Source organism: Geotrypetes seraphini, chromosome 1, assembly GCF_902459505.1.
Source record: "Geotrypetes seraphini chromosome 1, aGeoSer1.1, whole genome shotgun sequence".
Lineage (NCBI taxonomy): Eukaryota > Metazoa > Chordata > Amphibia > Gymnophiona > Dermophiidae > Geotrypetes > Geotrypetes seraphini.
The window spans coordinates 185,090,320-185,115,059 of record NC_047084.1 but is presented as its reverse complement, the minus strand read 5'-3'; the positions used below and the strand labels follow the sequence as shown (position 1 = coordinate 185,115,059).

Here is a 24,740-nt window from a genome sequence, read left to right as displayed (position 1 = left end):
CATGCATCAGCTTTCCACACAGAATGCCACAAGTCTCTATTTCTTGTGCTGTGTTTACATCTGCCAGCAGCAGAAACTTGTGAGACAGATCCCTTGGCAATACTACACTTCGGAGCCCTTTGACTATCTGGTTCTGTATGGCTGCAGGCTTTAAAGCTCTGTTTACTGGAGGAGACTGTCCAGCATACATAGTTGCATCACTCTTAAGGATCTGATCAGAGATTACATTAGACAAGGTGGTATTTTTAGGCATGGAAAAACAGGACATGTTCTCCTCAATCTGCTCAGATGCCCTTTAATGTTCGTCTGATCTCGGGCTAAATCTTGCCTCCTGCGCTAATCTTCAAAGGAGAGCGGAGTGAGAGCCATATCGGCAGTGACATCCGTTTTGGGCCGCATGTTGTGCAGGGCTGGACTAAGGCAAGTTGTAAGCTTCCTTCCATCGCTGATCTATCTTCCATAAGTCAGCAACGGAGGGAAGCTTACAACTCGCTGCTCTTGCTTGCTTCGGGCCTTCCTCGTTGCCGGGTCCTGCCTTTACGGAAACAGAAAGTAGGCAGGACCCGGCAGCGAGGAAAGCCCGAAGCAAGCAAGAGCAAGTTGTAAGCTGACCTGTCTCCTATAGCGAACCCATGCTCCGGGGCGTGTGCATGCCGACTTCCCTTCTCTTCCCCCCTTGGGACGTGACTTCCGGTTTCGGAGGAAAGCGGCATGCACATTAGAGACCCGCCGGGGAGCATGGGTTCAAGTCGCTTGCTGGCGTTAAAAACTTAAAAAAAAAAAGTCAGGCTCTTGCGATTCAGGCTGTGCCGAGTCAGCCCGGTAAATCTCCAAGCCGGTGAAAAGGGTTTTTTAAAAAATGTTGAGCAGAAGGCGGCAGCAGCAGGAGGATTGCGATCGAGATTACAGCCGGGAGTTCATCTAAATTAGCTGGGCGGAGCGCCCGGCTGAAAGGTCCTGGGGAGAACACTGCGTCTCGTCAGCTCTTAGCACCGCTTGTAGCATCTCCTCCCCCACCGCCACCCAGCAACTGAAGCACAACGAATCGGGCCAGGCCGCACTCACCCGGGGGGTGACTGGAGGATGGGGATTCCCCGCGCTGACTCGGCCCAGCCTGAAGAGCCGGCCGAAGCACAGAAATGAATGTTCTTGTTCGGTTCCCCCTTCCCTTCCCGTGGGCTGGCTTGCTGCAGCCGAAGGTTTTTTTAAAGTAAGGGAGCCGTTTTCAAAGCCGCCACCGCCGCAGCTCCTCTCATGAGCTGCACTTGCATCGGAAGATGAGAGAGGAGCTGCGGCGGCGGCTTTGTGGGTCCTGTAGTCTGAAGCTCGATCCGACGCGCTTGTGCAGATTAGAGGGACTGTAGGGGACGGAGAAAAACAAAACAATAGTTCGCGGATGCTCGGAAGTAAGGCTGGGGAGTCATGCATGTGCACTTCTGCGGCCACAGACCTACTGATCACGGAAGCACGCAGATAGGAGTGCGCATGCGCGGCTAGAGTTTTATATTATAGGATAATATTCTACTATGTATGCATTTTACTGTGTGCCCTGACTCCAACCACACGTGCACCCACCCTCAAACTGCACACCATCATGTTTTGGAACCATGTTAGAGAATAGCTGGAATACAGACATTTATGTGCTGGTATTCTAGTCATTTGTGTGTGTACTTAGTGCCTAAATGTTACTGCCTTTCTTATAGAATTACTCTCTATCTGTAATAAACCTAATGGTTGCATTATAGTTATCAAATTCTCTACATCCCTATTAACCCCATGCTGCACCACAGAAAGATTAAAAGCACCCACTAGGAGATGTTTTGACAAATTAACTTCGTCAGAGACAGTTGTACCTAACACGGCTAACAGGTCAACATGACTCACTGTTCCTGGTCTGAAACTTAATATGTCCAAGACTGAGCTGCCCCTCTTTCCTCCTAAACCCTCTGCTCCTCCTCCTCCTCCTTTCTCCATCTCTGTAAATAATACTGTCATTGTTCCAGTCTTCTCTGCTCGCAACCTTGGAGTCGTCTTTGATTCTGATCTCTCATTTTCTACGTATATCCAACAAACTGCTAATACCTGTCACTTCTATCTCTTCAATATCACCAAAATTTCACCCCTTCCTCTATGAGCACACTACTCGGACCCTTGTCCAAGCTCTCGCAACCTCACGCTTAGAGTACTGCAGTGTCACCTCTCCGCCTTGCAATCTGTGCAAAACTCTGCTCTGCGACTCATCTTCTACCAACCTTGCTACACTCATGTCACTCCTCTCCTTAAGTCACTTCACTGGCTCGCTATCTGCCATTGCATACAGTTCAAGATCTTATTGCTGACCTACAAGTGTGTTCCTTCTGCTGCCCCTCAATATCTCTCCTCACTTCTCTCTCCTTATACCCCTCCCAGAGAACTCCGTTCCTCAGATAAGTCACTCTTAACGTTACCCTTCTCCTCTACTGCTAATTCCAAACTTCGTTCCTTTCATCTATCTGTCCCCTATGCCTGGAATAAATTACCTGAGTTTGTCCGTCAAGCCCCATCCCTTGTTTAAAAGCAGACTGAAAACCCACCTTTTTGATATAGCTTTCATTCCTTAACCCTACTCCTCTGCCCTCCAACCCAGCCAGCTGATTAACCGTTCCCCTTAACTGTATCCATGACATCTTGTTTGTCTGTCGTGCCTGTTTAGATTGTAAGCTCTTTCGAGCAGGGACTGTTTTCTTACTCTTTGTGACTGTACAGCTTGCGTGTGTCTGATAGCGCTATAGAAATAATTAATAGTAGTAGTAGACACAAAGACAAATTTATTTTGTACTATCAATATATCTATAACCCTTTCAGCTACAGGCTCGTCCGAGTTGAACCTTAAATCTTTTATAGTCCTAATTAGTACCCCATGGGATTGATTAAAAGCATCAAACTCATGTGCACTCAGCTGATTAGTTAATAATAATAATAACTTAATTTTTCTATACCGCCATAGTCAGATGACTTCTAGGCGGTTCACATCGACAGAAGGCTGGACATTCAGCGAATTACAAATGCATGAGGGGGAATGTTACAGAAGAAAAGGGTAGTAAGGAGAGGAAAAGTAAGAGGGGTTGTAAGGGTAGGAAAGTGAGAGGGGTTGCCTGAGAGATTGCTTCGGGTTTGTAGGGGGAAAAGCGTGGTGAGTGAAGGTCGGTCTGTTTAGGTGATAAATTTGTCAAACAGAGTGGTTTTGATTGATTTTCAGAATGCGTTGTAGGTCTGTCTGGTTTTATTTATGTAGTTTCTCAGCCAGGATTGTTGTTTGTTAGCTTGGAACATGAAGGTTCTGTCAAGAAAGGATTTGTATTTGCAGCCAGTGATTTTAGGATAGGCGAAGATGTTTTTGCTTCTGGTTGTTCGTGTGGGTTGTGTAGAGTGAAGTGTGTTTGCAGGTAGGAAGGTGCTAAACAGATGCATGCAAATTTGAACTGTATTTGCGCTTCTATTGGTAGCCAGTGCAGTTTTTTGTAGTATAGGCTAATGTGGTCATTTTTTCTCATAGAAACATAGAAACACAGAAGATGACAGCAGAAAAGGGCTACAGCCCATCAAGTCTGCCCACTCTGCTTACCCACCCTCTGTCTATGCCCTAATGACCCAATTTCCTTATCTTGACCCTCGTAGGGATCCCACATGGGTATCCCATTTATTCTTAAAGTCTGGCACGCTTTCTGCCTCGATCACCTGCACTGGAAGCTTGTTCCAATGATCAACCACTCTCTCTGTGAAGAAATACTTTCTGGTGTCGCCATGAAATTTTTACGCCCCTGAGTTTGAGCGGGTGCCCTCTTGTGGCCGAGGGTCCCTTGAGAAAGAAAATATCATCTTCCACTTCGACACGTCCCGTGAGGTACTTAAATGTTTCGATCATATCTCCCCTCTCCCTACGTTCCTTGAGAGTGTAGAGCTGAAATTTGTTCAGTCTCTCTTCGTACGAGAGACCCTTGAGCCCCGAGATCATCCTGGTGGCCGTCCGCTGAACCGATTCAATTCTGCGCACACCTCAGTCCGAAGATTAGGCAAACTGCAGTGTTTTGTACTAATCTCAGTTTCTTTATTGTTTTTTGTGGAATACCCAGGTAGACGATGTTGCAGTAGTCCAGGGTGGATAGGATCAGCGATTGTACCAGTAACCTGAAGGATATTATGTCAAAGTATTTTTTAATAGTCCTTAGCTTCCATAGTGTATAAAAACATTTTCTCACTGTTAAGTTTGTGTGGTCAGCCATGGTCAAGTGCGTGTCTAGTGTGATACGCAGAATTTTTATGGTTTTGGAAATCGGATATTCGTGGTCATTTATTTTTAGTGATGTTCTCGTTATTTTGTCATTGGGGCTTGCCAAGAAGACTTTTGTTTTCTCTGTGTTTAGTTTCAGTTTGAAGTTGGTGGTCCATTTTTCGATTTCTATCATAATGTGTGAGAGGTTGTCTATAATTTCAGTTGAGATGTCATTTAAGGGGATTAGGATGGATATATCGTCTGCATATATGTAGTGCTTTAAGTTTAATTTTTGTAGTCGGTGACCTAGGGATGCTATGTAGATGTTGAATAATGTAGGTGATAGAGGGGAGCCTTGGGGTACCCATGATGGGTTTTTCCATGGGTTGGAGTGATTTCTGTTGCTGGCTACTCGGTAGGATCTGTTAGGAATTCTTGAAACCATTTCTTTACCTTTCCCAAGATTCCCATTGCATCAAGGCATAGTACCATGATTTCGTGATCTACTAGGTTGAACGCACTGCTAAGGTCTAGTTGCAGAATCAGTGCGCTTTTGCCTTTGCTGAATAGATCATAGAGGTGGTTTAGTATGGAGGCTATGACCGTTTCTGTGCTATACTCTTTCCTGAAATCTGATTGATGTTCGCTGAGGATGTTAAATTTGTCTAGGTAGTTTACTAGTTGGAGGTTGACCAATCCTTCTAGTAGTTTAGTGAAGAAGGGAATGCTTGTTATGGGTCTGTAGTTGGATGTCAGTGCTGTAGAGGTTTTCTGATCTTTGGGGATAGGCGTAATCAGTATGCGACCCATGTCTTTGTTTAGTGTTCCGTTTGTAAGGGCCGTTGTTAGCCAAGTGAATAGTTCCATTTTGAATTCTGGAGGGGCAATTGTCATGATTTTAGGGGGACATTCGTCGAGTAGGCAGTTTGATTTGTTGTATTTGTTGAATAAATTTAGGAACTGATGCCAATTTGGGAATTCGAAGTGGTCCCAGATCATGTCTGCTCTGGTATTCTGGTTGTGGGGTTCGAGATATTGGAGGATATCGTTTGTGGGTGTGGGTAGAGTCGTTCTTAGGTCTGTGATTTTGTTTTTAAAAAAAATTGGCAAGGGCTTGGGCTGATGGGGTGCTCTCGTTGTCCTTTTTCAGGATTTTTGTTATGTCTGTTAGTGTTTTTACTAGTTTGAACAATTCTTTGCAGTTTATTTTTTCTGTACCTATTTTTTGTGCGTAGTGTTTTGTGCGTTTTTCTCTGATCATATTTTTGTATGTTTTCATTTTTTGTTTCCAGGTTGTCTTATCTGTTTCTTTGTTTGTTTTTTTCAGATTCTCTCCAGCTTTCTTAATTCCTGTTTATTGGTTAGTAATTCTGAGTCAAACCATTCATTTGGCGATCTATTTTTCTTTTTGTATGTTTGGTAAGGAGCTATTTGGTCTAATAATTCTTTACTGAATTTTTTCCATCTTGTAGGGAATTCCTGTATTTCATCGGTTATAGGGCGACGCTCATAGTGGGCCCAGAATTGAGTTGGGTTTATAGTACCTTGGCTGGTTATTGTTTTCGGTTGGAAATTCTGTTTTTTCAAGTGTAAGTGGAAATTGCCAATATAGTGGTCCGACCAGATACATTTTTCCCAGGGCCATGTATAGTATTGTATTTTGGGGTCTAGGATTTCTTTTTGAGAGAAGGTAACTATGTCAAGTTTGTGGCCTTTTTCATGGGTTATTTCTGTGTCTGGAATAGGGAAGTCGAGTGACATTAGGAAGTTGGCAATTTCAGTTAGTTCTGGCTTTCCCTTTTGTTCTAAGTGAATGTTTATGTCCCCTAGTAGTAGATTGTACGGGCCTTTTAGGGTATTAACGGTTAGGAATTCAAATAATTCTTCTCTGGTGTTTGACCGCTTTTTGTGTGGGATATAAAATAGAGTTGTTGTCAGCGAGTCTTCTAATTGAGCATTAGTGATTTTGCAAGTTAGTATTTCTAGGTTTTCTGAAGTTTTGGAATCTGTCTTGGTGTAGTTAAAGGGTTCTTTTAGTATAATCGCTAGGCCATCTCCTTTTTTCCAGCTTCTTGATAATGGGAGTATTTTTTATCCCTGTGGTAGGATTTCTTTCATGATAACATCTGTGTCAGAGACCAACCATGTTTCTGTCAGGAATAGAAAGTCAGGTTGTGTTTGTAATATCCAGTCATATATTATGTGTGCTTTGTTTCTCACAGAGCGGGTATTCAGATAGTATCCTTTAATGTTATCGTAGTTGGTTGGGGTTGGAGTTTCAGAGTATGTCTCAGAGAGTTTTTTTAGGATTCTGTTATTGGTCTTGTTTCCGAGTGGTTTGCGGTGTTCGCAGGTGGTGTTTATCACTGGGATTAGAAGTGGGCCTTGTTCTGGAAGGTTTTTATGGAGTTGTGGGGAGTTTGTTGCTTTGGTTAGTTTGACTGGTCTGTGCCAAGAGGGATAAGTGTAAATAGGTTGAGGGGATTTGTCTTCGTTGCCCCAGCATCTAGAGCAGATTAGGTACAATATTCCTAGGAGTAATTGGTGTTTGTTAAAAATTGCCATGTTGTGTGAGGTATATTACTGCCCATAAGCCAGGATTCCATAATGCACAGTATATCAGACTTCCAATTGGTTAGAACAACCATATCCAGAGCTAACGATTATCTGTCTTTGTCAAAGGAGGCCACGATTCACAATAAACAATCAGCACTAGTGCCAAACAGAGAATATGGATAGCTTACATATATGTGTTACATCTTATATATGTGTTACATCTTAAAAACTCCAGAAGGAAGCTCTCTTTGGCACAAGTGTTATGGCAAACATTAGCAGTAAATTTGAGAGACTGAGATCATATTCCACATGCCCTAGTTTAGGAATGAGGTTCATTTCTGTAAAAGTATGCTCAAAACTAACCCATTTAGAGAAACTGCCCCTTGAAAGTACCCTATACAGTCGTTCATAATTACAACCATCCTGTATATTACTAGTCAATATCCAGTTTAAAATCTATCCAATTTACCCCAGGACACCCAAGGTACATACAAATAACCCTTTGATGTGGGGCTTTGGCAAGGGTCTGCCAGTGAGCAGGACTATCAAGGGCCTGTTCCTTTGAAAAAAAAAAGGTGGGAGGAGGTATCAGCCCAGTTTGGTAATGTCCCCTGGTAAAATTGCTGCCTAAGCATACCAGCTGCTGCGCTCCTTCTGTCTGAGGTCAGTATCCCAGAGCACAGGCTGGGAAAGCTCTGCAGAGGGATAGGAAACACAGTGCAAAGCCCCCTCTGCAGTCTGCTTCATGTTCCAAAGGGCCTACTCCTTTGTAAGGGAAGCATCAGCTTGATGCGGTGATGTCCCCTTACAAGGGGTGGGTCCAATATTACTGACTGCAGCAGACCCTCTGTGGGCTGTCAGTATCTCACGCCTGCTGGTGGAGCTCTTCACCTGCCTCAGCAAGTAAAAGACACAGTTCAAAGCCCCCTTCTGCTGTCTGCTTCATAGCTATCTAAACAGTAACATAACCATTACCATAACTGAACACATCTCAGCCAGAATGCTGCCATTTATCTCAACAGAAGCAGTAAACAATTAGTATATCACATGAGGATTTAATCACACAGTACTTGTGTTTACTATGCTATAAATATGTTATCATACTTCAAAATATTGGCCAACATGGTTTTGAATGCGTCTATAAAAAACATTTGAAGAAGTTGACATTTTTCCCATGAAAAATATATTTTGAATTGACGTGAACCACTGTCCATAGTTAAAAAATGCAAACGAATGGAAGATTAAAATTCAAATAAAAATAAAGTAAAAACAAACAAACCACCCAATAACATTAAAAGGATTTTACCATAAACATCTGCCCCATGATCATAGACCTTATCCAGGCAGGTGCCATCTCTCGTATCCCATACTCGGATTGTGTAGTCCCAGCTCCCTGAGATTAATAAGTAGGGGATTTCTGTATTCCACATCAGCCCACGTACTGGTGAGGTATGCCCACTAAGAACACTTATGCAAGCATCTTGTGTATAATCCCATATTCTTACAGTACTGAAAAAAAGCAAAACAAGAATTAGATCAGTCAATAAGTAGTACAATATTGTTGCTAATATGACCACAAATGTAAGACACTATGGCCCAAATTCTATGAACGGTACTGATGTCGGCAGCTGCCTTAAAGGAGGTCATCAACTGCATGTCAATCACTCGACGGTTCTATTCGAATTGAAGAAAATAGAAATTTGTTCAAACAAATAATGATTATACAAGCCAGAGAACAAATTGATATCAAGTCAGATTGGACTAGTTTTTCGTGCCCTTACCGGGGTAGTAAATTCATAATTGGTCTTGGTAAAGTGACATGTGCTTTAAATATCTATTGTAAACTTAATTTAATTGTATTCAATAATTATAAAGTGCATTGAGTGCATAAACATAGTAACATAGTAGATGACGGCAGATAAAGACCTGAATGGTCCATCCAGTCTGCCCAACCTGATTCAATTTAATTTTTTTTTTAATTTAATTTTTTTTCTTCTTAGCTATTTCTGGGCAAGAATTCAAAGCTTTACCCGGTACTGTGCTTAAGTTCCAACTGCCGAAATCTCTGTTAAGACTTACTCCAGCCCATCTACACCCTCCCAGCCATTGAAGCCTTCCCCAGCCCATCCTCCACCAAACGGCCATACACAGACACAGACCGTGCAAGTCTGCCCAGTACTGGCCTAGTTCAATATTTAATATTATTTTCTGATTCTAAATCTTCTGTGTTCATCCCATGCTTCTTTGAACTCAGTCACAGTTTTACTCTCCACCACCTCTCTCGGGAGTGCATTCCAGGCATCCACTACCCATAAAGTAGAATTTCCTAACATTGCCCCTGAATCTACCACCCCTCAACCTCAAATTATGTCCTCTGGTTTTACCATTTTCCTTTCTCTGGAAAAGATTTTGTTCTACGTTAATACCCTTCAAGTATTTGAACGTCTGAATCATATCTCCCCTGTCTCTCCTTTCCTCTAGGGTATACATATTCAGGGCTTCCAGTCTCTCCTCATACGTCTTCTGGCGCAAGCCTCCTATCATTTTCGTCGCCCTCCTCTAGACCGCCTCAAGTCTTCTTACGTCTTTCGCCAAATACGGTCTCCAAAACTGAACACAATACTCCAAGTGGGGCCTTACCAATGACCTGTACAGGGGCATCAACACCTTCTTCCTTCTATGACTATGCCTCTCTTTATACAGCCCAGCATCCTTCTGGCAGCAGCCACTGCCTTGTCACACTGTTTTTTCGCCTTTAGATCTTCGGACACTATAACTCCAAGGTCCCTCTTCCCGTCCGTGCATATCAGCTTCTCTCCTCCCAGCATATAAGGTTCCTTCCTATTATTAATCCCCAAATGCATTACTCTGCATTTCTTTGCATTGAATTTTAGTTGCCAGGATTAGACCATTCCTCTAACTTCTGCAGATCCTTTTTCATATTTTCCACTCCCTCTTCGGTGTCTACTCTGTTAATCTTGGTATCATCTGCAAAAAGGCACACTTTTCCTTCTAACCCTTCAGCAATGTCACTCACAAACATATTGAACAGGATTGGCCCCAGCACCGAACCCTGAGGGACTCCACTAGTCACCTTTCCTTCCTTCAAGCGACTTCCATTAACCACCACCCTCTGGCGTCGGTCCGACAGCCAGTTTCTGACCCAGTTCACCACTTTGGGTCCTAACTTCAGCCCTTCAAGTTTGTTCAACAGCCTCCTATGAGGAACTGTATCTAAGGCTTTGCTGAAATCCAAGTAAATTACATCTAGCATATGTCCTCGATCCAGCTCTCTGGTCACCCAATCAAAAAATTCAATCAGGTTCATTTGGCACGATTTACCTTTTGTAAAGCCATGTTGCCTCGGATCCTGTAACCCATTAGATTCAAGGAAGTACACTATCCTTTCTTTCAGCAACACTTCCATTATTTTTCCAACAACTGAAGTGAGGCTCACCGGCCTGTAGTTTCCTGCTTCATCCCTGTGACTACTTTTATGAATAGGGACCACATCCGCTCTCCTCCAATCCCCAGGAATCACTCCCGTCTCCAGAGATTTGTTGAACAAGTCTTTAATAGGACTCGCCAGAACCTCTCTGAGCTCCCTTAGTATCCTGGGATGGATCCCGTCTGGTCCCAACGCTTTGTCCACCTTCAGTTTTTCAAGTTGCTCATAAATACCCTCCTCCGTGAACAGCGCAGAATCTACTCCATTTTCTCGTGTAACTTTGCCAGACAATCTCAGTCCTTCTCCAGGATTTTCTTCTGTGAACACAGAACAGAAGTATTTTTTTAGCACATTTGCTTTCTCCTCATCACTCTCCACATATTGGTTCCCAGCATCTTTTAGCCTAGCAATTCCATTTTTTATCTTCCTCCTTTCACTAATATATCTGGAAAAATTTTTATCTCCCTTTTTTACATTTTTAGCCATTTGTTCTTCCTCCTGTGCCTTCGCCAAACATATCTCTCTCTTGGCTTCTTTCAGTTTCACCCTGTAGTCCTTTCTGCTCTCCTCTTCTTGGGTTTTTTTATATTTCATGAACGCCAACTCTTTCGCCTTTATTTTCTCAGTCACTAGGTTGGAGAATCATATCAGCTTCCTTTTTCTCTTGTTTTTATTGATTTTCTTCACATAAAGGTCCGTAGCCATTTTTATCGCTCCTTTCAGCTTAGACCACTGTCTTTCCACTTCTCTTATGTCCTCCCATCCTAACAGCTCTTTCTTCAGGTACTTTCCCATTGCATTAAAGTCCGTACGTTTGAAATCTAGGACTTTAAGTATCCTGCGGCCGCTCTCCACTTTAGCCGTTATATCAAACCAAACCGTTTGATGATCGCTACTTCCCAGGTGAGCACCCACTCGAACATTAGAGATACTCTCTCCATTTGTGAGGACCAGATCCAATATCGCTTTTTCCCTTGTGGGTTCCGTCACCATTTGTCTGAGTAGAGCCTCTTGAAAGGCATTCACAATTCTCCCTACTTCTTTCCGAATTCCACAGAAGGAACATTCCAGTCCGCATCCGGCAGGTTGAAATCTCCCAACAGCAGAACCTCCTCTTTCCTTCCAAACTTTTGGATATCCATAATCAGATCCTTATCAATTTGCTGCGATTGAGTAGGAGTAGGGGTGTAGACTACACCCACGTAGATAGAAGTTCCATCTTCTCTTTTCAGAGCAATCCATATCGCTTCTTCCTCTCCCCAGGTCCCTTGCATTTCGGTCGCTTGGATATTGATCTTTACATAAGGAGCTTAAGAAAGGAAGGCACTTATCTTTTGTGCCCGACGGCTGCCCAACCGTTTCACACTCGGTTTCATCAGGGGCTATGCCTCCTTCAATTCATGCACCAAAAATTATTTAAAGAAACTCTTAATGAGCAAAAATCACCAGCACCAGCACAGCTTGGCACCCGTCCGTCTGGCCACCAATTTAAAGGTAGGGGGGGATTGGGGGTGGGGGGGGGATCGAGGGCAGACGGGCCTGGGATCCCTCCTACCCGTATTTTATTGGGAGTGGGGGGTAGGGGGTGTTTCCGGGCCAGGAGGGCTTGGGCTCCCTCCTGGCCCCATTGTAATCGGTGGGGGGGGGGAAAGAAGGGGATGGGGATCGCTGGGGCAAGAGGGCTTGGGCTCTCTTTTGCCCCCGATGCGGTTGGGGACGGTCGGGGCTGGCGGAGCAAGAGGGATTGGGCTCCCTTTTGCCCCCGATACTGTTGGGGATGTTCGGGGCTGGCGGAGCAAGAGGGATTGGGCTTCCTCTTGCTCCCGATGCTGTCGGGGACGGTCGGGGTGTCACCTGGCAGGAGGGCTTGGGCCCCCTCCTGCCCGATCGTAATTGCTGCAGGAGAGTTGGCTCATCTCTCCTGCCGGCGATAGTAATCGCCCACCCCCCTCCGAACCACGGCACTTTGGGGTGAGATGCCTTGCCACGATGCTCACCCCGAAGTGCCGCGGTTCGGAGGGGGGTGGGCGATCACCATAGCGGCAGGAGAGATGAGCCATCTCTCCTGCAGCGAACGTTGTAAGGGTATATTTTTTTATAAGCTTATTTTGCTATGTAAGAAATCACACAAAAATATTGTCTCTTTTTGTTATCTGTAACTATGACTACTGGCTGTGGAATTTCCCACCCCCCTCCCTGTTTCCATGAGAAATGAAACCTATCTTTCCCTATAAGCTACACCCATTATTAGCTTGTGACTGGGCATGTACAAAGGGGGGGGGACTATAAATATGTGATGTTGGTCTGAATAAACACTTCATCTTTCTTTGGCTATCTGTTTGTGTGTGTGTGTGTGTTTTCTGTCCCCGGATGCATCTGTAGTCAGGACAGCAGAACGAGGCTAATACAATTTGGGACCTATTCGTTTCAAACATTGCAGTAGGGGGTAGGCAGGTTGCTGGGGCCGCTGAGCTGCAGCGATCAGCTAGGCGGCCCCTTTTCGGCACTTATACCTGTTTTGACTTGGTCTAAGTCAAAACGTGTAAGTGCCTAAAGTTTTGGTTATACCTGCCTAAAGTTTTGGTTATACCTGCTGCACGCCTAGGTCTAGGTCGGCCACCTCCCGCCCATCGCCCGCCCTTTCCCCTCCTTTAAAAACGGCTCTTTTCGCTCTATGCATTTAGAGGCAGGGGAAAGGCCTAAGCTGGTTTTAGATACGTCTAAAACCAGCTTTGATTATGGGTACTTGGACGATCAGGCTTTTTGATCGTCCAAGTACCCATTTAGGCCACTTTTTAGACGTTTTTTTTTTTTATTATGATCCCCATAGCATTTTGGATATATATCTAGTGGTGCAAAAAACACATCACATATTACAAAGTATCTGAGCTTATGAGGTCGAGATTCAGTAGCAGAAGGGCAGACAAAATTAACACTAGTCAACTGCACTAAACTGGTTAAGATTGTGGTTGAATATCTGCTTAACTATGGACTCCTTTTACGAAGGTGTACTAGGGTTTTTAGCGCACACACAAAATGGCCGCACACTATATCGCGCAGTAGCCCAAAATCTACCACCTGCTGAAAAGGAGGTGGTAGCAGCTAGTGCACTCAGGAATTTAACGTGCGCTATTGCGCGCATTAAGGCCCTAGCACACCTTCGTAAAAGGAGCCCTATGTAAATGCATAAAGTCAATTATGTTAGATTTAGGTAAGCCATTTGTATAGATGGAACAGGCTACACAAATATAGGAGCCCTTTCAATAAGCTGAATTAGTAAATGGGCTTAGCGCGCTCTTTTGCGGCTCTGTCCCATGCGTTAAGACAATGTCTGGTGCAGCCATAAAAAAGCCTTTTTTTGTATTTGATTCATTTACAGCCATGCAGTAATGTTATCATTAGCATGCGACAATTAAATAAATAAAAACTTAGCATGGAAGCTCTTATCACCTTCTATTTAGGAGACAGTAGCTTTTTATGGAATAGTGTGAAAATACAGGAAAACATACCCATCGTCAGAGCCACTGCAAAGGATTCCTTCCCTCAGAGGAGACCACCTGACATGAAACACTTTGGCAGTGTGCCCAGCAAAAACCTTCAGGGGCTGATCGGAGCTAGTTGCTAAGTAATAGACTCTGACATTTTTGTCCTCACAGCCAGTAGCTATCATGTCCCTGAAAAATGGCAACAGAATGTTCAATTAAACTCAAATGTCTTCTCTCTTTATAAAATTCTGCATTTAGAGGGTCATTTTGAAACCTTTTAAAGCAATCAAACCGGTGTTTGTCCAGGGCTAAAACATGTAAGAAAATGGCAAACATAAAGAGATTGGGTTAGCTTAGGAAAGGGAAAGTAATCACACGGGTTTCATTTTGGCATCCTAACATGCATCATGTCGGTACTTTGCACTTGATTTAAAGCACCCACATTTTCTCACCAAATGCTTCAACAGGTATAGCTTGCAGAGGCTCCAGTTGATTCAGAATACTGCGGCTAGGTTGATTTTCAGCAAGAGTACATTTGAACATGTATCTCCACTACTGGTCAAACTTCATTCTCCAGGATACTGTTTAAATGTTCCTGTTTAACTTTCAAGATCCTATTTGGCGTATGTTCCTCACTTGTACCTCTTGCCTGGAACTTTCAAAGATTGGGTCTTGTTAGGACCACGCAAAAACGCAAACGGTCTTTTCCTTCTCTTAAAGGAATTGTTTTTACTAGTAAATTACAGAAATCCTATCCTTTCAAACTAACAGAAATATGGAATTATATTCCTCTAAGGTTAAGAGAATTAGGTTCATTTCAACTTTTTTGTAAAAATTTTAAAACATGGTTATTCTCTAAATTGTAAACTCATGCTCTTTTCTATATTTATTTAATTGGTGTAAACCGAATCGAGCTTTATTATATGAAGATGACCCGGTCTATAAATCTAAGTTTTAGTTTAGTTTAGTACATAGTAAAGATAACCACACCTAATATGTGCCAACTAGGATGAAAACTTGCATTGTAATCTTGTACTGATATTATGTATGTTTAACCTGCAGCCCCGTTCTGCGCTCTTTGGGAACAATGGAATAGTAAATGAATTAAATAAATAAATAAAAATTGTCCCATTGCATTAGTTTGCCTACAATTCAGATTAAATAATGCACTATCCATTTACCGCTCAAAGGTTTACATACTTCTCCTCAGACTATGTTGGGGCCCCAGTCCTGCGTTTTCTTTTCTGCTCTTAATTTATTGTTTTGTTGGGCAAAAGCAACTTTTTCTCCCTGCATATTCCAAGCAAGCAACCTTTCTCTTTGCTTGTGACCTGAGCTGGATCTCCAACAAAAAAAAGCCTCCAGTGATCTGCATCAATTGGATCATCAAAGGACATCAAGGTCAGAAACTGCAAATTATGAAACCATAATTACAATTCCAGGAGTTGAAGTTCTTATCTTTAACTACATTATCTCTGCATTTATGATATCCTGCTGAATCTCCATCATTAAAACTTCCAAATAATTTCACAGGAGTTAAAAACAGTCATTTGATTTATGTCTCCGGTGCACAGAAGTGCCTTGTTAGATATTAGATACTAGACTTTAAAAACTATTTTACCTTGCTTCAAGATTTAAAAGCACAAAATATAGATAGAATAGGCAATCTAGAAGCTTACCCTTGTCTGACCTTGTATCTTCAGAGAATCTCCTTCCTAGATTCTTCAAAAAGATTCAAGACTCTCATCAAGCACTGTCTGTGCTAATTGCTACCAAAGACAAACTAGCTTTTTGCTATACTGAATAGCTAGGGCTAGATTTACTAACCCTCCTATCCGTGTGCAATCCGTGTGCGATCCATATGCGATTGGAGGCAGGCCGACCGATTCGTCAACCATCTGCAGGCAAATGGGGGCGATCAGAGGCACACCCCCAGCCAACTGCATGGATCGCTAAAGCCCTGACTGTAGTGACAGGAGAAACAGCCTCCTGTCACTACTGTCAGGGCTTCTGCCAGCTTAAAAAAATTTTTTTTTTTAAATCAGGCAGATATTTTGCATGTATTACACACGCAAAATAACTGCTCGATTAAAATAAAAAAATCCCCCATCCCCCCGGAAGTGCCTCCTTCCTCCCCAAACCCCTAAAAAATGCCCCGGGCGCCAATGCTGCCCCCTCCCCCCGGATGCCCTGCCGAACACAAGGCAAGAGGGATGCCATCTCCCTCCTGCCATCGCAAACGCCACCTGGCCCGGCCCACCTCCCTCCCTGTAGTAGGTCATCCGGCTGGCCGTGCCCAGCCCACCCCCTCCCCGTACCTTTAGAAACGGTGAGAGCAGGAGGGGTGCCCATTCCCTCCTGCTCCTCAGGCCTCCCGAGTCCCGTGGTCTTCAAGAGAAGGAGGAAGGGCAAAAGTCCTCCTGCTCCTGCTGCTCCACCATGATACTGGCCTTAGGCCACGCCCCGATGCATCATCTGATGCATGGGGAGGGGCCTAAGGCCCTGTTTGGCTGAGGTGCCTCTGGCTCCTCCCTTGGGAAAGGCCTGGGGCGCCTCAGCCAATCAGAGACTTCCTAAGGAGGAGTCCTTATGGAGGGATTGGCTGAGGCGCCCCAGGCCTTTCCCAAGGGAGGAGCCAGAGACGCCTCAGCCAATCAGGGTCTTAAGCCCCTCCATCGGGGCGTTATCTAAGGCCAGTATCGTGGCGGAGCAGCAGGACTTTTGCCCTACCTCCTGCTCCTGAAGACCACAGGACTCGGGAGGCCTGAGGAGCAGGAGGGACTTGGCATCCCTCCTGCTCCCACCGTTTCTAAAGGTACAGGGAGGAGGTGGGCCGGGCCAGGCCCGGCCAGGTGGCATCTACGATGGCAGGAAGGAGATGGCATCCCTCCTGCCTTGTGTTCGGTGGGGCATCAGAGCACGGGGGGGGGGGGGTTCAAAACCACGGGCTGGCAATTATATAGAATATATAAAAAAGGTTTTAAAGGGCAGAAGAGGGCAGGAGAGTCAGCCTGGATAGAAGCGACTGGTCTTCAGCAGTCACTTCTTTTCTGATCGGCAAACCCAATTGATGTTAGCTAAAGTGTTTAGTGAATCACTGCCTTCCCAAATTTGCATGCCATTTTCCTCATTTTCCTGCATGGATCGGGAGGGGATCGCTAAACACTTTAGTGAATCGGGTCGGAGGGAAATCGGGTCACAAAGGGCTCGCAAACTGATTGGTACATGATTGATTTGCTTAGTGAATCGAGCCCTAGAGAGCTCTGCAATCTTACCTACTTTAAACACGAATGTGCTCTGGCTTAGTAAGATCCTCAAACATCCCAGTTATCTGGGAAAGAAGAAAAAAAAATAGACCCCAAATATCAGTCTACTTCTCTGATACTGCTAGCTGGATGTCCCACTGCCATCTGAAACTGAACATGACCTTATCTGTTCCCCCTGAGCCCACTTCTCTTCCCACATTCTTTTTTTCTGTGAATAACTCTCATCCTTCCTTTCTCCTCAGCTTGTAAACTTGTGGTCATCTTTGACTCATCTTTCTCGCTTTCTCTGCATATATCCAACAGACTGCTAAACCTGTTATTTTCATTTCTCTATAACATCAAAACATATCCCTTCCTTGCTGAGCACGCTACAAAAACCCCTTATCCACACTCTCATTACCTCATGCTTAAATTATTGCAACTTGCCACTCAGATGTCTCCTACATAACTCTCTCTCTCCCCTTCAATCGGTTCTAAATTCTGCTGCACAATGTACTCTCACTCGTGTTGCTACACTTGCATAACCCCTCTCCGCAAGTCACTTTGTTGGCTCCCTAGCCATTTCTGTATACAGTTCAAACTTCTCTGACTTACAAGTACATTCATTCTCCTCTTTTATCTCTCCCTATACTGCTGCCCAGGAACTCCCTTCATCAGGTAAGTCACTCCTTTCTGTACTCTTCTCTTCCACTGCCAACTCCAGACAGTTTCTTCCATCTTGCTGCGCCGTACGCCTGGAATAGACAGTACATCATTCTCTGTCACTGGCCTTATTCAAATCCACTCTAAAAGCCCACATTTTTTGAAGCTGCTTTTAACTCTTAACCCTTTATTCACTTGTTCAGCATCCACGCAGTTTTAATCATTCCCTTAGTAAATGTAACTCCCTAATCCCTTATTTGTTCTGTTTGTCTGTCTTGAATAGCTTGTAAGCTCTGTCAAGCAGGGACTGTTAAAGACATTACAAGTAGTAGTAGTAACATAGGGCTAGATTCACTAAGCAAACTGATTGTGTACCGATCGGTTTGTGACCCCTTTGCAACCTGATTACCCTCCAACCCGATTCACTAACTTCTGTTCCAATCATCCTCCGATCCGCGCATGCAAATGAGGGGGAATGGCATTCAAATGTAGGCAGGCAGCGATTCACTAAACAAAATGAGGGACACCGACTAGTGCTGCCCAATTCACGATTCGAATCAATTCAATTAAAAAAAATAAATAAATAAATAAAATAAAATAAAATCAGCCTCCCGATTCAATGACTGACCCTTCCCCCGTGCCTTCCTAAAGCAGGAGCTGCGGCGCTGCCTCTTGCTGGCCGTCCGCTGCCGCTCCTGCTTGAGGGGGGAGGGTCAGTCAGAAAGGCCTCCCCGCTCTTACCTTAAGGCTAATACGGCAGCCTGCAGGATCGCTGGTGTTATAGTGATCCCTGCTGCTTCTTGTCATCCTCAGTGGCACGTTCTCTCTGCTACATCCTGCCCCTGTTCTGACGTCAGGGGGCAGGATCGCGGCAGAGAGAATGTGCCGCTGAGGACGACAGGCAGCTGCAGAGTTCACTATAACACCAGCGATCCTGCAGGCTGCTGTTTTAGCCTTAAGATAAGAGCGGGGAAGATGCAGGCTTGTAGGGGGAGCAGGCGTTCACAGCGGGGAGGAGGAGGAAGAGTGTCTTTGCGGCGAGGGGGAGCAGGCCTTCGTGTGGGGGGAGCAGGCCTTCGCGGTGGGGAGGAGGAGGAAGAGTGCCTTCACAGCAGGGGGAGCTGGCCTTTGCGGGGGGAGCAGGTCTTCGCAGCAGGGCGCAGGCCTTCATGGCAGGGAGGCAGGCCTGTGCAGAGGGAGGAGAAGGAAGAGTGCCTTCATGGTGGGGAGGCAGGCCTGTGCAGAGGGAGGAGGAGGAAGGAATAAGAGAGGGGAGGGGAGATGCCAGACCTGGGTGAAGTGAAGGGAAGAGAGAGACCAAACTAAAAAGAGGGGGAGGAAAGCAGAGATGAGGTGCTGGCCTAATGGAGAGAGGGAGAGAGAAATGCAAGACCACAAGTTGAAGGGTACAAGAGGGACAGATACTGCTCCAAAGTAGGTGGGCAGGGTGCAGGATGGCAGGAGAGATAGTAGGAGAAAGCCTATACCTGGGGAAGGGGATACAGGAGGTAAGAAGAGAGAAAGAAGAAGCTGGATATGGGGAGAGATAAGATGCTGGGCATGGAGGGAGCATAGGAACAGGGACACAAGGGGGACAGTGCTGGAGAGAAGAATAGGGACAGGGACACAGAAGAGAGATGCTGGATGAAAGGGTAGTTGAGAAAAGGAGAGATGGTGGATCTGTGGATGGTGGGGTCCATTGCTGCAGCTGCGGGAGGATGGAGATGAACAAAAGGAAAGATGCCAGACCTCTGGGGGAGGAAAGAGAAACAAAAGGGGAGGACAGAGATGGAAGATGGATGGTTAGCACGGAGAAAGAAGAAAGAAGGAGAGCCTGATCAGAAGACAACCAGATCAACATGGGACCAACAAAAGGTAGGAAAAATAATTTTATTTTCTGTTTTGTGATTACAATATGTCAGATTTGAAATGTGTATCCTTCCAGAGCTGGTGTTGGATCGCGAACATGAGCTAGGATTTAACAGAGAGAGGAAAAGTATTTTTTGTTTGTTTATTTTGTTTACACTAGAAAGCTGCACGGGAACGGGGACGACGGGGATCCCGCGGGTTCCCCCTTCGGGTCACGGGGATCCCGTGGGGACACCCCCTAGGGTCGCGGGGATTCTGTTGGGACGCCTCTCGTGCTCTCGGGGATCCCATGGTGTTCAATGCCGTTCCTACCTTCCCTGCTGCGAGGCCTCGTCTTCCATTTTTTCCTGCCCTGCTGCAGCACACATAGCCAATCGGAAGTCTTCCCCAATGTCAGCGCTGACGTCGGAGGGATGGCTTAAGCAAAGCCTTCCCTTCCTCTGACGTCAGCGCTGACATTGTGAAGACTTTCGGTCGGCTGTGTGCGGCAGGGCAGGTAGGGAGAAGGCAGTGGCTTCCAAAGCTGGGGGGAGGTCCGCCCCAAGTGCAGCTGTGGGGGGGGGTAGGGGGGAGTGAGTGTGCACAGCTGGTCAGGTCCCCCGATCAACCGACAACAGGCCCGGCCGACAAACCTCCCTGCCCTGTAGCCGCGAATCTAAATTACCTTCTTACAGCAGCTTCAATACTCCAGCTGCTGTAAGAAGGTAATTTAGATCCGCGGCTACAGGGCAGGGAGGTTTGTCTGACCGGGCCTGTTCTGTTGTCGGTCGGGTGGGGAAGCGCCACAAAGGTAAAGGGCAGGGAGGGAGAAAGGAAGGAAAGGTGGAGTGGAGAAGAAAAGACGCTTAAGGGAAATGGGTAAAACTGAGGGGGGAGAAGGACGCTGAAAGCACTGGGGAAGACAAAGGGGTGGAGAAGGACGCTGAAAGCACATGGGGAAGACAGAGGGGGAGAAGGACCCTGAAAGGACATGGGGGGGGAAGACAGGGGGGGAGAAGGACGCTGAAAGCACATGGGGAGGACGGGAGGGGGGGAGAAGGACGCTGAAAGCACATGGGGAAGACAGAGGGGGGAGAAGGACCCTGAAAGGACACGAGGGGGAAGACAGGGGGGGGAGAAGGACGCTGAAAGGACATGGGGAAGACAGAGGGGAGAAGGACACTGAAAGCACATGTGGAAGACAGAGGGGAGAGAAGGATGCTGACAGGACATGGGGGAGAAGGACGCTGAAAGGAAATGGGGAAGAGAGAGTGGGGAGAAGACGCTGGCAGGGAAGAAGACAGAGATGCCAGACTATGGGGGGAGTGGAGGGAAGAAGATGGGTGCCAGATCAATTTGGAAGGGGGGAGAAAGGGAGAGGCACAGTAACAGAGTAATTGGAAGACGCAGAGAGAAGAGAGACAGTGGATGGAAGGAATTGAATGAGAACATGAGGAAAGCAGAAACCAGGCACCAAAGGTAGGGAAAAAAATTTTTATTTTTTTTTTTGCTTCAGGATAAAGTGGTATATTAGTTGTGTTGATAAAAATTTATAAACATTAGAGGCTCTGGTAGAAACCCGTTTACAAAGTATGTATTCTTCCCAATTAATATTTCCAAATTAATAAAGTCTTTTTGCTTATTTTTAAATGGGTTTCTACCAGAGCCTTTAATTCAGTAGCATAATTAAGTGAAATAACTATTTCTGAAGTTTATAGGGACGGGCGGGGACGTAGGGGATTCTTCGCGGGGACGGAGGGATTCCTCGCGGGGACGAGTGGGGACGGGTGAGAGTCCTCATGGGGACGGGTGGGACTTTGGCGGGGACGGATGGGGATGGGTAGGATTTCTGTTCCCTTGCAACTCTCTAGTTTACACCACAGGACCAGTATGGGTAAGAGAAGGCAAATAGGGTGAAGAGGCTATAAAATAAACCCAAATATCTCAACCCAAGTGGTTAAAGAAACCAATACTCATATGTCCAATAATTACCACTTCATGCAAGGAATACACAATGTATGTAACACAATGTTGTTACGAACCAGGGCCTCAAATTCGGAGCCTACGCTGGGCCTATGACTGGAGTATGGAGCTGTAAAAATATGCTGATCGTTCAGTCCATGATAGGACTACGCGTAGGCTCTGAATCTGAGGCCCTGGTTCGTAACAACATTGTGTTACATACATTATGTATTCCTTGCATGAAGTGGTAATTATTGGACATATAAAATAAACCCACCAGAATGTTTGGAAAAAACCACTCAATTGGGCAGGAAAATCGAATCGAATCGAAAAATCAATTCAATAGGCTGAATCGAATTGAATCAAAATTTTTTTTCCTGAATTGGGCAGCACTACTGAGGACAAGTCACTCAGGTCCTTTCCGACTACCCTGCCTTCTACCGCCCTGCTCTTTACCCTGCTTCTCTGCCACGATCTCCTGCTCTCAACCCCTGACTTTCCAGCTCTGTCTCGCCACCCTGCTCAGCCCCAAATCGCCTGCCCTTTTTTGTGGTAGCCCAAGGTTTTAACCCGCGGGTTTAAAGCGAGTTAAAAGCACGGGCTCGCAAAGTAGAAAAAACAGTCATCTAAATAAAGTTAAAAGAAATAAAACTAAAAAAGGTCTGCCAGGCACAAAGGGCCAGCGCATGCGCAGACCATCTACAGTCAAGGAAGATGATCTGTGTATGCTCAAGGACCGCTCTCTAGCGATCCGTGCGGTTGGTGGAAGGCGAGCCAATGATCGTCCCCATTTGCATACAGGCCTTTAGTGAATTCATCGGCCTGCCTGCAATCGCCCACAGATCAGACATGGAGAGGCAGGTTAGTGAATCTAGCCCATAGTAAATATCGGCAGATAAAGACCCCCATGGTCCATCCAGTCTTCCCAACAATGCGGCCAGAGTTAAATCTGGCACTCTGAACAGGTTCTAGCTTTTCATTATTAAATACTAGTACACTTAACCTCTATCTTTCTCTCAATCTCTCTGCTAATTCTGGGGCACAGTCCCACCTTCCTAACTACTGAAGTTGCCATTAACGAATGACATGGGGACAAATTTTTCCCCATCCCCGCAGGAACTCATTTTCCCGTCCCCACAAGTTCTTTCCCTGTCCCTGCCCCATTCCTGCAAGCTACGTCCTCAGCTGCACAAACCTCAAACACTTTAAAATCATAAGTGTTTTAAGACAGAGCTTACAAGAAAGGGGCAAGGACAGGGACAGCAACAAAACTCATGGGGACGGGACAGAGAAATTGAATTCCTGCGGCGATGGGGAAAAAATTGTCCCCATGTCATTCTCTAGCTGCCATCAAAGCCCATTCCAGCCTTGATCCTGATCTGTTTTTGCCACTTGCAAAACCCAAACTGTAGAAGTCTGCCCAGCACTAGTCTTAGACTCCTACTGCCTTTGACTGATATACCTGCTCTGTAGGATTATGCCACAGCATGAACTGCTGTTGATGTGCATAAATATAATCCATGCTATTAAATCTGTAGAAGTCAATAATATAAAGGCCTCAGTGCTTATGAATTAAATTCATTTCTGGTGCAAAGGATTTAGCAGGGTCTTGAAATTTTTAAAAAAGGAAACAAGGAAGAGAAAAAGCAAAATTGCTCTACAGGAGATTCAACTAAAAGATAACCTAGAGAGCCCCGAGTGAATCATAATAGACAGGAATACATTGGAAACAACAAGCAGTGTGGGATTAAGAAGTAGGTTATGAAACACTCAGAAGGTTCTTCCAAAGGAAAATGCAATTTCAAAATTCACAGGTAGCAGATAATGTTTGATATAAAAGATGTTCTGCATAAATGAAGAATGTAATTACGTACACACACGAAACACATTGACTAAATATGCCCACACAAAATGACAACTGACTGGATTTGTTATTAAAATTTGTGAACACCCATATGATATTGTTCCATACATTTTACCAAATACATTTTGGCCTTAAATGTTTCTAATTAACTCTTCAAGCCAATTAGAGTTGGTTATAAAAATACTAGTCTTTAAGCTCGTTACATTGTGTGTGTCTTTCTTTTTTTCTCTCTCTCTCTCCTTGGCCGCTTTCTATTTGTCTGTCTTTCTTTCTGTCTCTCTCTTTCCTTGGCTGTCCACCACCACCCCTTGCCTGCTCCCCCTATCCAGCAGTGGCCCTTCTCCTTCCTTTTATCTCCCCCGTGTCCAGCAGCACCCTTTCCCTGCTCCCCCTGTCCAGCAGCAGCCCTTCGTCCTTAGTTTTACGTCTTCCCTGTTCAGCAGCACCCCTTCACTTCTCCCCCTGTCCAGCAGCAGCCCTTCTCCCTTCGTTCTACCTCCCCCCTGTCCAGCAGCACCTTTTCCCTGCTCCCCCTGTCCAGCAGTAGGCCTTCTCCCTTCCTTTTACCTCCCCCCTGTCCAGCAGCACCCCTTACCTGCTCCCCATGTCCAGCATCTGGCTTCCTGGTTGTTCGCGTCTGCCCTCCTCTTCAAAGCAGCCTGCTGAGGTACGCGGCCGGCTGTAGCGAACCTCGCAGGCCACTCTGCACCTCGGTAGCACGTTCCCTCTGACGTGATCCCATGCGTCAGAGGGAACGTGCTACCAAGGTGCAGAGTGGCCTGCGAGGTTTGCTACAGCCAGCCGCAAACCTCAGCAGGCTGTTTTGAAGAGGTGCAGCAGCGGTGGCAGCGGTTTGTGAGTGAGGACGGGAGAGGGGAGTCGCCAGCGTTTTCCCTGCCTCTGTGTTCAAAAATGGAATTTGGCACAGACCCAGAGACAACGCTGTCCTAAGTGCGCATGCGCGCTTAGGGTTTTATTATAAAGGATAACACACATTTTAAAAAGACTATTCGTTTTTTCCATCTAATCTAGGTCAATGCTTAATATGAATTTTTGAAAATCAACTATAATGTATTCTGAGTTTCCCTCCCCCCCAAAGTAGAATAGTATTAAAGAAATCCCAGCACTGGACCTGTTTATTTAGGATAACCTGGGTTAGTTGCTAGCACTAAGGACATGATTTAATAAGTGTTTTCTCCTCATATAATGGAAAGAAACATTATTAAAAGCAAGTCTACACACAGTCAAGTATATCGTTGAATTAACTGGTGCCAGGGCCAGCCTATTACTAAGTGGACCAGGCATCTGACTAGGGCAGTACAATTACAGGGGAGATACCATGTTGCTATATAGCAGTCAAAAGACAGCAAAGAAGAAGCTTGGCTAGGCTTGAGTACATCTAGATGCTGATTCTGTA

General features: G+C 45.4%; 1 protein-coding gene across 3 annotated transcripts in view; it reads right to left on the bottom strand.

Moving 5' to 3' along the window:
- Positions 1-24,740, bottom strand: part of WDR17 (WD repeat domain 17) — a 265,042-nt gene that overhangs the window by 103,758 nt on the left and 136,544 nt on the right. For all 3 annotated transcript variants that reach the window (XR_004539282.1, XM_033942775.1, XM_033942784.1), the window contains 2 exons: positions 13,766-13,930; positions 8,115-8,317 (listed from right to left, as the gene is read on the bottom strand). Coding sequence is in view for 2 of the 3 variants with exons in the window: in XM_033942775.1 (XP_033798666.1) it covers positions 8,115-8,317; positions 13,766-13,930 (368 nt within the window). In the remaining variant the exon portion in view is untranslated. The remainder of the gene's footprint in view (positions 1-8,114; positions 8,318-13,765; positions 13,931-24,740) is intronic.